The sequence below is a fragment of the Fundulus heteroclitus genome, chromosome 7 (genome assembly GCF_011125445.2).
Source record: "Fundulus heteroclitus isolate FHET01 chromosome 7, MU-UCD_Fhet_4.1, whole genome shotgun sequence".
NCBI classification, from domain to species: Eukaryota; Metazoa; Chordata; class Actinopteri; order Cyprinodontiformes; family Fundulidae; genus Fundulus; species Fundulus heteroclitus.
This window is the reverse complement of record NC_046367.1, coordinates 788785-802111: the sequence shown is the minus strand read 5'-3', so window position 1 is coordinate 802111 and position 13327 is coordinate 788785. Positions and strand designations below refer to the sequence as shown.

General features: G+C 41.0%; 1 protein-coding gene across 3 annotated transcripts in view; it reads left to right on the top strand.

Annotated features, from left to right (window-relative positions):
• Positions 1-882: 882 nt before the first annotated feature.
• Positions 883-13327, top strand: part of kalrna (kalirin RhoGEF kinase a) — a 254875-nt gene continuing 242430 nt past the window's right edge. For 2 of the 3 annotated variants that reach the window (XM_036138726.1, XM_036138725.1), the window contains exon 1: positions 883-1655. In XM_036138726.1, coding sequence (XP_035994619.1) covers positions 1589-1655 — 67 coding nt within the window. In that variant the 5' untranslated portion in view covers positions 883-1588. The remainder of the gene's footprint in view (positions 1656-13327) is intronic. The other variant, XM_012878426.3, reaches the window with a different exon arrangement.

Genomic DNA, 13327 nt, shown 5'->3' with positions numbered 1-13327 from the left:
CTTGCTACATTTCATGCAACAACGGATGAATTCGCTCATCGACTTTCCTCAGGTGAACAGACCTTCAAAGCCTGGTGTGTGCTTTCAGAACCTGAGCATCTCCTCAGCCTTCTCCCTGGTTGTCTGCTGTGTTCCTTCTTCTCCATGATGCTGACTGCACAGCCATGATCTCCAAGAAGACAGATATTTGCACTGGGATTTATTTAGGGGTAACAGAGTGGGACTTTGCCTGTAAGCTAAATTCCCTATTTGTGTTTTCTCCTTTGCACGGATAAGCCAATCCCGCTTCAACCGTTTGTGACCGAACCAAAAACGGTTCGGACCAATCACGTTACAGTATTATGGTTTAAGGCGGGACATACCGCTGTGACAAAAGCAAGAGCTGCTGAGGCCACAGCCGGACCAACATAAACATGGCGGCGTGGGAGGACGTAGGCGTAGCTGCTGCTATCACGTCTGTTTGGTCAGAATCCATGATTTCACCTTTGAAAGTAGAACAGCAAGAAGAGCCTTGACTAGCTTACCTTGTTGTGGTTTCTCATAGCAGCTGCTTACATTTCTAAACTGCTACGGTGATCAGCTGAAAGCAGCCTGTGGTAGGAGGACACTAGGTGGCGCTTCACCAATCAGCTCACAGAGTTCTGCTGAATGTCCCTCTTTTCCTCAGACAGAGTGATAGGAGCAGACCCAGATTGATGATGTGCAGAACGGACAGTGCTACACATTATCAGTCTGCCTGGCCAGCTTTAACAGTTAAAGTTACAGAGTTAGTGGAGCCCAACATATATGCAGACAAATTTATACATTTATTGTTTTATTTACGTGAAGGCTTTCGAAAACCATATCAGTTTGAATCAACTTCACAGTTTATACTTCTTCTACCCGGTTTGGGCCTACTTTTTATTTTCCAGTTACGTTTGAAATAATCAGTCAATCCCAGCTTTGCACTACACTCTGTTGGTCTATCGCTCAAAATCCTGACGTAATAAACCAAAACCTGAGATTCACTTTACAAATTGTAAATAAATAATAAAGATTCCCATTTCTTTTGCAAAGGACTAATTCTGACTTACTTTTACATGGCTTTGTGTTCCAACCGGGATGGAGCAGAGATCATCATCATCATCATCATCATCATCATCATCATCATCATCATCATCATCATCATCATCATCATCATCATCATCTAGTCTCAGGCTGTTGGTTAACTGTAATTAAACTGTTTCCTAAAGAGCATAGAAGCTGCGGTGCCAACAAAGGTCAGTGGAAAAGGAAAGGCAGCGGCAGAGAGAGGGAGCAGAAGGGGAGGGGATCAGGAGGAGGAGGAGGGAGGGGAGGCTCACGGAGCCAGGCGGACAGCAGAGGGAGCTTGGACCGGGAACAATAGAGAGGAACCAAGCCAGCCCAGAAACAGCAAACAATCCGACAGGGTGACGGAAAGAAATGAGCCCAGCGGGGCTGATGGAGGCAGAGGTGAACACGGAGGACATGTGAAGCTTAGCGAGGCGGCCTCCCTCTCTCTCTCCCTCCCTCTCTCTCTCTCTTTCTCTCTTTCTTTATCGGTGGATTGTATTGAACCGGATCCGGCATGAACCCCGCAGAAGCGGCCGAGGAGGCGCCCAGCGACCCCGATACCGATGCCTTCTACAAAACAGGTAAGGAGCCATGCTGCTGCACATCAGCCACAATCCGGCCCAGAACATGCATCCGAACCGGGGGATGTTGTCCTGATGGAGCGGCGGGACCGGAGAGCAGCAGCAGCGAGGTGCAGAAAGGCGCTCCGGGCACCGGGAGGGAGGGAGGTGGCTCAGCTCCCCCACAATAACACGGCTAATAATCTGCTCCTGGAGCCTCCCCACGCACGCAGGGAAACGTGGACGGCGTGTGTTGGGTTGTGTCGGTGGGAGCTGATGCCAGAGGGGGTCTCTGCAGGAGGAGCTGATGCCAGAGGGGGTCTCTGCAGGAGGAGCTGATGCCAGAGGGGGTCTCTGCAGGAGGAGCTGCAGTCATGGAGGAGTGACATCAGAGGAGCAGCTGAAAATGTCAGAAAGAAAGGCTGTCCAGCATGCAGCTTCAGTCCTGTGTGTGTGTGTGTGTGTGTGTGTGTGTGTGTGTGTGTGGGGGGGGGGGGGGGGGTCTTCTCCTTTCTGTAAACACACACACTGTGCTAATTGAACTGATGTGAAATGAGACAGCTGCAGGGGGAGCTGCTGGTGATGGAGGTGCATGGATGGATTGGGAAGTTGGGGCCATCAGTAGATTCTGCCCTCCTTGCTGCTGCTTTCTGTGTCCAGAGACGCTGAAAGCAGGGGGTCGTGGGGGTGGTCCTGCAGAAGAAGCTGCCTCCAGATGATGTCTGGTGGCTCTGCAGCCGCTGGCTCAGATAAGTCAATTAGCAGGGGAATCCATTTCATTGATCCAGTCAGTTCTAGAGCCGGTTCTCAGAGTTCTCGCTGCTCCATCTGCTCCCACAAAGCTGTTCTTTGTCACGTGGGATTGTAGTAGAACATCCCTCATGTTTGCCTTTGTAATACTGAATAATTAGTGATGAGGGGGGGAGGCTGTAAAATGCTAACCTTATTGTAACGTACAGTCATCCTGTTGGTGAAGCAGACTCAGCGCTGCATGGTGCTGGAAGCTGTGTGTGAGGCCAGGTGATCAGATCATCTCACCGGTGGCTGGACTTTTTTGGGTTTCCTAGCGTGATGAAGGGTGACACACCCTCAATCTGAATTAAAAGCTGATCATGAGCAGAGACATGCTGAGAAGTGTGGCAGAGACCTGCTGGCTGCTTCTTTCCCATCATTCCCTTCTCTGCTGGCTGACAGACAGTTGGCCCATTTCCTGCCGATTCAACTCTTTGGGACGTAAAGAGAAAGAGATGGGCCGGTATCTCGGCCAGCCGATAAATGTGAATTATATGTGTGTGTTTTAAAATGTGGATCCGCTTCTATCTATAAGGAGCACGCTTGCTGCAGTGTAGGCAGTAAATGTGTGAAACATGTCGGTTCAGCTGGCTGTCAGGCAAACAGCTTCAGACAGACCCAGGAGGACGGTCAGCAGAGGGCCAGTTGCTGTCTGCTGCTGGATTAACAGCAGGCCTTCAAAAAGCTGAAGCCCAGTGAGCAGCACACACGATCCTAATGCCGAAGCTACACTTACAGTTTATTTACACAGGAGTCCCTGATACGTCTGTTTAGAGCTGGGATTTACACCTAGATGTTTAGTCTAGATTTTAAACAAACACAACTTTCTGGTCTAAACTTGGTCACCCAAACCTATCTATCTATATCTATATATCCATCCATCCTTCCATTTTCCAAACCGCTTCTCCCTCATGGGGTCGCGGGGGTTGCTGGTGTCTATCTCCAGCGTTCACTGGGCAAGAGGCGGGGTACACCTGGACAGGTCGCCAGTCTGTCGCAGGGCAACACAGAGGGACAAACAGGACAAACAACCATTCATGCACACATTCACACCTAAGGACAATTTGGAGAAGCCAATTAACCTAACAGTCATGCTTTTGGTCTGTGGGAGGAAGCCGGAGTACCCGGAGAGAACCCACGCATGCACAGGGAGAACATACAAACTCCATGCAGAAAGACCCAGGGGTGTACTTGAACCCAGGACCTTCTTGCTGCAAGGCAACAGCGCTACCCACTGCGCCACTGTGCGGGCGCACAGTGGCGCAGTGGGTATATATATCTATATATATCTATATATATATATGTATATACAGTGTGCGATTTGCAAAAAAAAGCAGGGGGGGGATCATTTCAAAAGTTTTATTAAGAAATAAAAAGTTTGATTAATAATGGTTAGCTAGCAGCTGCTCTTTCAGGTAAATAGCTAGATCCAGTAGGTTAGACTATTGTTTTTAAACTTGCGCCATCTACTGTCTGGACTCAGGAGTGGGTATTAGTTTACTTTAACCGCTTTGAGCAGAAAATGTAATAATACTCTTTAAAAACAGACAACAAAAAATTTTATTAACAAATGTGAAGGACACAAGACATTTATATTAGGCCTGTCAAACAATTAAAACGATTCAATTTGAATCGATTAATCACATAAGGTCGATAGTTAACTCGAGATTAATTGCACATTAATTGCATGTTTTATCCTTTTATTTCTGCAAGTGTAATAGCTTGTTTGGGCATTTTAATATGCAATTTTGCAATAAATAACACTAATAAAATACATGCTTGTACAAAAACTATTTTTATTTTGTTATTTTTTTAAGCACTTTTGAGATATGGAATGAAAACATATTAGTGCCAAATGTTAAACTCTGGACTATGACGGCTATATGACTAATCATGACGCCCTGATGTTTACACAATGTGTAAATAAATTTGTAAATAAATACCTGTTTTCATGCTGATATATTTTTATTGCCTCTTAAACAAAGATAGACATGGTATTAGGCATATACATATAAATTAATAGAAATTGTACATTTCAATAAAGTTTTATTGTTCGTTTTTCCACTCTCTCTGAGCTTTCACACCAACAACAATGATTTCTTTGAATATTTTTTGCTTGCTGTTTATATCCATATTCATAGAATTTAAGTCTGGAAAAAGGTTTTAAATCTCCAGGTCATTCCAGTCTACACTTTGCTTGCAACTGGGCAGGAGCTTAATACCCTGAATGAGACTGTTTAGTAACTGTTTAGTAACTCCAGGTCCTTCGTTTGTCAAATATAGAGAAAACTAATTAATAAGCATTAAAGTACGGTTTATGGGTTTATGTCTGCTTAAAATGGTGATGTGCACCAAGTAATCTACTTTCAGCAGTTATCACCGGTTATTGCACCGTAAACTGCAGAAAATACGTGCAGAGTTGCTCTGTCTGCCTTTACTACCGTCGGCTCCCATGGTGGAGGGATATTTCAGCTGGATACAAAGTGTCTAGTGCAGGCAGGTCTCTCAATAACCGCTGTTTCGTCACTTATTTTAGAGCCCAAATAAGCGATTTCACTTTCAGAAACCTGCCCAAAAAAACCCAACCCGTGACTCATGAAATTTAGAAGCGCCTTGAAATAAAATCACAAGCGCATGAAAAGAACAGCCTGTGCAACAGTGAGCACGGGTGTGTTTTGCTACAGTCTCTAGCGCTCTTGAAACTACGGAAAGCGCCGAGGGTAAAAGAAACTCAGTCCAGAGAACGAGCTGGGGAAAAACATTAGGGAACGGTGTGTGTGTTTTAACGCGCAATTAACGGCGACAAAAAAGAATTCGGCATTGTGGTCTAATGCATTAATAACGCGTTAAAACTGACAGCCCTAATTTATAGACATTTTTAAAAATCCATAATATTACCTATTCAGACCAGAGGGGGGGAAGAATATATCCCCCCCAGGGATAAAACATGAATGACCAGAAGGGGGGGACGTCACAAACAGAGGGGGGGGTAAATCCCCCCCAATCCCCCCCAGCAAATTCCACCCATTATATATATATATATATATATATATATATATATATATATATATATATATATATATATATTTATTAGGACTGGAGATATAGAAAAACCCTTTGAACCCTTTGAAGGGGTGGAGCTTGGTGATGGAGCATCCCTGGGTCTATGTTTGTGATTGGTCGGGAAGATGTAACGACTGCAGTATCAACCCACACGATAGGCTAGAATGCAAAAGTTTTTATTGACCCTTTATTTTCTATTGCTCCACATGTCTATCGATCAAAATATATTGTGATAGAGTTATCCAACCGCGGTGGAAATGTCAAAAGTGCAACGTACTCTTGTGTTTGAACACAAACCATAGACTGATTTGAAGCATATCACCAAAAGTGAATTATATCTAATAATCACAAAGCAGCCCGGACTGTCACACCAATGACATGTGTTGAATTGGAAGGTTAAGAAATTTAATGATGTTTTAAATATGTTGTGCACTGTTTTATTGATTTTTCACATTTTAAATGAAATCTGGATATTTTTGGGTTATTTTTATCTATAAATGAACAGGTTTATTTTACTTTTTCTGCTGTTGGGTTCTATTTGTTTGAAATGTTGTACTTCAACTATTAAGTGACATCTCAACCATTTAGTAGAGGTCAATATTTTTTAATCTATAGAGAATGTTATGCTAAAAAAATTATTTATGTTATTCTTCACCCAAGGGAATAAGAAATGCAATATTATTATGTATTATTATATTATATATTATGTTTTTGTTGGTGGGGCAGTTAAAAAGGGAGAGAAAGCAGGCTAGTAAAGCACTACAGACAGGGCAGGGGGATTTTTCTCTTACAAGAGAAAGATTTAAGAGTGAAATATGGTATATTGTTGGTTTTGGACATATTGGGTTTTGTTTTTTTAATGGATGGTAATTACTTTCAGCTAAGCATTCAGTGTTCTGCTAAAGTGCATCACTTTGTTCTATATTTGGAAGTTGAATAAAAGCCGTTTAATATCAAAATCTGATTTGTTGAATTCTTTTTCATTCACTTTATTATTAAATACTTATTAGGTAAAGAAATCTACATACAATGAAAATAATAAGCTATGTGCTGTGACTGTGTCATGGTTCTCATGAAGTCTCTGCCAATGCCTCCAGTGCTTTACCTACAGGAAGCGCTGTAGTGTGCTAGGCTCAGCATGCTTTTCCCTGCATCAGGTTTTGCTGATCAACACATTCTCAGATCAGGCCGTTACAGGAGGGTCATCTGGTGGTTCTGTTTGCAGCCTTGGCTGGGTTCTGCTTCTGTCTTTGCTTAGTATTTTATCACTAAGTCCCATTTGTCCCATGTATATTTTATCCTTGTGACTGAGAGTGGTTACGGGTTTAGGACTACCTATTGAGGTGGATAAGCCACCATGGATCTGGCAGGGCAGGCAGGTGACTCACAGGTGAGCTGTAGCCTGCTCCAGCACCAACTTTTAGAAGTTAGGAGCAGGTTTTATCATCCTGCAGAGGATGCTCATTTCAGCTGCTTGTATCCTTGGGATGGATTATAGTATCAGAACCCCAGATGGAATGTTTCCATAAGTAAACTCCAGAGCACGGCGCTGCTTTTTGGAACTTCTTGTCCACTAAGATCTTTTTTTTTTTTTAAACAAAAATACATCTAAATGATGTTTAAATGTTTTTACACTTCTTGGCTCAATCTGATATATATCTAGTTTAGAAGGTAAAGGCTTTTTAAATCAAAAATTGTTTTAGATGTTTATTTAAAGTCATATTTTTACCTGCATTAGCAGAAATTGATATGCATTAAAAATAACAGTAAAAGGAAGAAACAAGTCAGGCATTGGATATAAGTAAGCCACTGTCCCACATGCTCATGCTGCTGAGGTAAAATGACTAATTAACATAATTTCTCATGTTTTTCAGAGGTACTCTCTTCACACATCTCAGTGTTTGGAACAAACCCGGTTCCAGAACATGTGGAGCAATAGAAAATAAAGGGTCAATAGAAAGTTCAATAGAACCTTTGCATTCTAGCCTATGGTGTAGGTTGATACTGCAGTCGTTACATCTTCCCAACCAATCACAAACCCTGACCCAGGGATGCTCCATCACCAAGCTCCACCCCCTTCAAAGCCTTCAGACAGCACATGGTAGTTTTTTCTTTTATTAAAAACTTGCAGTTTTGGTAAAAAGTTGTTTGAATAAAGGGTTGAGTTTGAATTCAATGTGTGTATTCTTTATCTAAAAATAAGTCATTAAGCAAAAGCATAAAATAGTGAGGGCTGCACTTAAAATATATGTTTTGATTGTTTTGATGATTATCAATATCGATCAATATGATTTCTATTTATCGGTATGCTTTTGTTCTATATTGTCCAGGCCTAACTGTGATACACCTTTGGGGCATAGGTTGCAACAATGAAGAGGCCTATGTCCCAAATGATCATAGTGTACATCTGGTTGTACATCTGGCAAAACTTTAAAAAGTTCTTTAGATCCATAAAAATCGCTGGGGAATTATGTCCGAAGGTTTGACTATTTTCATTTTTTCACAAGACCCTTCTCACCACAGCTGGACATTATGTTCTGTGTTTGTGGAGTGCTGAGCCGACCCCACCCTAACCTTTCAATGCCTATTTTATTTATTTGACATCAACAAAAGAATATGTCTATTTTCGCTGTGTTGTCTTGCCATAGTTGATTGTTTAAAGTATACCTCTTGTATTTATCCAAAATAGTTGTATAATTTTCCATGACATGTTCAACTTTTAAAAATGAATCTTTAAATAAAAAAATAAAAACTTCTGATATCGTCAAATCTCACCTAGTAGTACCAGTGAACATGGAAAAGTGGCAAAAAATTATGATTTATTTTATATCCTGATATATATTGATAACGACTAATATAAAAATATTATTATTAATATGTGATAGGAAGTTTTTTCCATATTGCCCAGCCCAAATTGCAACCTCAATAAACTGTTAAAGTGTTAAAACAGAGCTCATCGTACTCATCAGAAATCAGCTAAAAATCCGGTGGAAAAGTTTGCAGTGCATTGCTGTATTCAGGTAGACCTCCTAGTCTGCAGCAGTGACACGCGATCTGAGGACTGCGTTGTAACAAAGCGCCCATTTACAGAAATGCCACCCACTGACCATTTCTTCTCTCAGCCTAACTGGAATCTCTAATAGATTTATTAAATCATCCTCTAGCCATGACAGTGTGAAGTCCACTTTATGCCCATTGCACTGACATTTGGCCAACAATAAAAGCTGTATTCACAATAATGTCATTAACAGCATCTCCAGCATTGCAGCAATACAGTAAGAAATGAAAAACACAACCTTTATATCTAAGGAAAGTCATGTGATCACTCAGGGAAACTTCTGAACAAGGAAAACAGAATCAGTGCAATGTGAAAACACCCCTATTTCACAGGAAACTCTCAGTGTCATGCTAATCAGTCATGTATAAATAGTGTCCCAAATAATCAGACGGAAACAGGAAGTGACATACATGCATGGATACCTCTACCCAAGCAATCAGGGTATTTATCGGAGCGGAGGCGCCGGCTGTCTGTCAGGAGATGCTCCTGTTTATTTTCTTTGCTCCCAGAAAACACTGTCGATTCTTATTTTTCAAAGAAAACAGCAGAAAGCTGCAGGGTCATTGTGGTGCTTGTTAGAAGCGGCGGATGCACAGTTACTCCTCACATGAGCATGCTGGGAGATTCAGACTACGTTTTCAGCAAGTGGTATTGTAGCCGCAGAGCTAATCATGTCAGATTCCAGCTGACTGCTTTCAGCCTCCTGTCTTTAGAACCCAGCTAAAGGAAACCGCCATCCATTTCCTGCCTCGCTTAGGCTCCTTTTATCCCAACAGTAAGTGGTGAACTGACATGAGCTGTGCATACAAGAGGGTAATTAAAGATAATTTTCACAACTCATCTGCAGAAAGTCGTGAGTAATGTCTGTTGCCATGGGGATGTTTAGTAGAGACAAACGGCTGCAGCTCAAGCAGCTGCTCAGTCAGATTTACTGAAAATATCATCCTGATGTTTGCAGCTGCATGTGGAGACAGAATACTGGACTGACAGATTAATAATGCAAACTGATCACCTCCATCGGTGCGGCTTGTGTGTCTGATGCCACCTGAATCCATGCCATGCAGAGGCCTTTTAAAATCGGCTTTTTAAAAATTTTAACAAACAAACAAATACCATGTGGCGATAATTATCCAGCTTTGCAGAGTAGAGACCATGTTAAGAACTACAGTCTGCTATAACAACACAACCAGTGTGAGAAAAGGGCCCTGTTGTCTAGGGAAGGTATAATGGGGGATGCGGGTGAAAATACTTTCTCTTTTCTCAGTGTTTGGTCCGTAACTTGGTTTGGCTAAACGGCAGCCAAGGTTCTGATTATCTGTTCAGCCACTTTGTGTTTAGGAGTACATCAAATCTGGTCTTCCCAAATAATATTGTTTGCCTTGATACAGATAAAGATAAATCTTAGGCCCTTCTGACTGACCTGTGTGTTGTTTCTCTGCATTAGAACTGCTCACCAGGCTCTTAGACTGCTTGTAGTACATGCATCTGTGCAACATCTCAACTGAAACGTTATCAGTTGACAGGTATGTGTTATATCATAAAAGGTTTATTGGAGGTGACAGGTACAGCGTAAAATCTGAAGCTCTGAATTGTCGGCCCCGTCAGAAAGACAAAAGTCTGTTGTATGTCTGATCCCTGAATGCACCATGCTGAGCTCTAGCAGGTCACACTGGCAGCAACAGTCTTCAATATTGACACTGTTACTGCAGGAAAAAGACTTAATGTTAGCTATTATTCCTATCAATGAGGGCTTTAAATGGGAGTCGGAGGAAGCAAACAGCAGCAGAAAAAGAAACTGATCCCACAACATGTCTGTGGTTCCTTCAGGCTCTGAGCCTGGAGAGCAATCATTGCAGCAGGTGACAGAAAGGCTGAACAGAGTGCAGCTAAATTGCTCCGTTTTGTCTTTTTGAACTCTCAAGTTCAGTGGCAGCTTTCTACTAACTTAGTCTTCGATTAGGGGCTTACTTTTCTAAAATAACTGTTTCACTTTCTGAAATGACTGGCAAAAATATTGCACATTTACGCAATATTCTAATTTTCTGAGCTCTACCTGTATTCTACAAGCAGTAACTAGAGACAGCGGATGGAGCTACAACATTAAAGGCCCAGTGTGTAAGATTTATACACTGGCTAAATGAATTACAAACAACCGTGCCGTGAAGCTCGTAATAACTACTACGGAGTGTCAAAAATGTGACAATGTCAACACGTCCTCCATGTACTTGGTACCAAGCAAAAGCTAATAGCTAATAGCTATGGTGATTGTGTGCCAAGTCTGCTTATTGTGAGCGACTTTGAGCTTGTTTTTTTGTAAATTCCATGAGTCATGGTTTTTTGGGCTTGTTTCTGAATAAGAAATCACTTATTTGGGCTCTAAAATAAGTGATTCTAAACGTGGATAAAGAGACCCACTCGCTCTGCGGTGCTACATCCGTGAACCGGCCCGCTCAAATATCTCTCCGTATACACACATCCAAACTAGAAGTCTCTAGTTGCTGGACTACACTGCCCTGTTTCTAACATAACAGCAAAAATAAACTAACCTGTCCAGCAGAAAGCCTGCAACCTCTGCATCTGTTTTAAATCCCCAGTCTCTCATGAAAAATCTCCACCTGGTAATAATAGCTGCATCGATATAGACTCATTCTTCCAGTTATAACGGTTTTCTTTTCCTGGTTACTTTCTCTTCCCTCTCACTGAGCAAAAACAGCCATTTTAACAGAAAACAGCAAATAGAATGCTCTGGGGTCGTCTTTGATTGTTTATACTCATCCTCACCTGACAGCACGTCTTCATATACAAGACAGACAGGAGAAACAAATATGGCAGACAAGTTTGTTCACTTTTGGCTACTGAAATCACAAACATGGTGCCTCCCAGGGGTGCACCGGCACCTATGTATTTATAAACTACTAATTTTAAGTAATGAGAACACTTTCATTTTTGATGTGATGTTATTAGACTTTGCCAGAATAAATATTTATAAAAGCAGTACTGGCTTTCTGCTAATCAAAAGCAAAATGAGTTACACACCGTCCCTTTAAAACATTGTTCAGCAACAGTGGGCATATTATAGGACAATCTTGGGACGTCATTTCTTGAAGGGTTTAAGCGGAAAGTACTCCACAAGTAGGTTTTTATGACCTACTTGTTTACATGAGTGGAGCTGGTGTAGCATCACAGTCCTTAACCTGTCTGTTGAGTGTTCCTGTAACAGCCCCAACAAGACATGTTCACCCCTTTGATCCTCATAACTGGTAAAACCCAGCTGAGCTGGAGACGCAGGGCTCATCCCTCTCTTCTAACTGGTTCTGATCTGACAGAGCGAGGGCTCCTAAATGAGTCAAATATACAGGAGATTGAGAATCTGGGTTCTTTAAACTCTGTAATGCAGTCTGATGGAAATCAGGCCCATACTAGTCAGTGATGGCTGACATTTAAGACAAAACTCACATTCAGCTGAAGGGGATGTCATAAAAGAAGTGGGAATGTGAAAAGCTTGTGTGAAACGTTTGACAGAATCAATCTGAAACGTCTTTGTTGCTTTGAGCTTTGCAAATAGTGTCACCAGTTGCCATCTTCCTTTTACAACATAGAGAAAGATGTTGGACATCATTGAAGTGAGTACATGTATTATGCTTCAATTCAGATTTCCATTTGTTCTAAAGTATTAGCAATAAAAAACATTTAACAAATATTTTACAAGTCCAGTTCTCATCCATTTAAGTCCAAACTTTCGTGAAACAGGATCTCTTTCTGATTTTTTTAAGCTGGTTCCTGTTCTAATGTTGGTTTACTATGCTGCTGTAACTGGACTGTTCATGGTGCATAGAGCTGCTTCTGCAGTTCTTTTTATTTCCCAGTCAGAAACTATGGCTATCATAGGATTCTGATTGCCCCAATCATAAGCATATGGAAAAAAAAATCATTTGTTTCCGATCCAGCAGGCTGACTTCACGACAGACACATTCTGGCTCTCTGTATTTATTCTGACAATAAGAGACACTACAACAAGTTGGTGTTTAGCAGCTCCTGCAGCTTCTGCCCCTATACATTAAATAAAATACAATAAATAACTATAAACAAACTAGAGTAATGGCTCCAAATGAACAGTTGATAAAACAGTTAACAGTTGCAACATTTAGCACAGTTATTATGCACAACAGTAATTATGATAACAGTTTAAAACATATACAAAAAATGGCAAAATTAAACATGAAACAATGTATATAATAAATTTGTCTAAAATATATCTTAAAAGATAATATTTGTAAAGAAAACACAGAGCTGATCCTAATACATACCACAGTCATAGACGGCAACAGAAAAAGAGGAAGAGCTGACTGTTACTGGTATCCACCAACTGACAAGAGTAACACAAAAAACTTGCAATAAAAGTCAGGAAAAAATAACTTTTTGGCTAAATAAAATGAATTCAAAGAATTCAGAAGAAGAACCATTCATCCATCCATCCATTTTCTAACACCTGTCTCCATGGACAGGTCGCCAGTCTATCGCAGGAATGAAGAAACCAATTTTGACAAACTCCACATATATAATAATGTTAAAATAAAACCATGTTACACATATATTGGAAAGTGCCTTGAGATGACATGTATCATGAATTGGCACAATATAAATAAAATAAATTCAATTGAATATAGTAATTGGTCATAGAAACTGATTGCTCATCAGCCAATTTCAAATAAATTAATATTGTTAGTAAGCTTCTAAGACAACCAGTGTGAAAACAAAACACAGACATTAAGTCTTTACT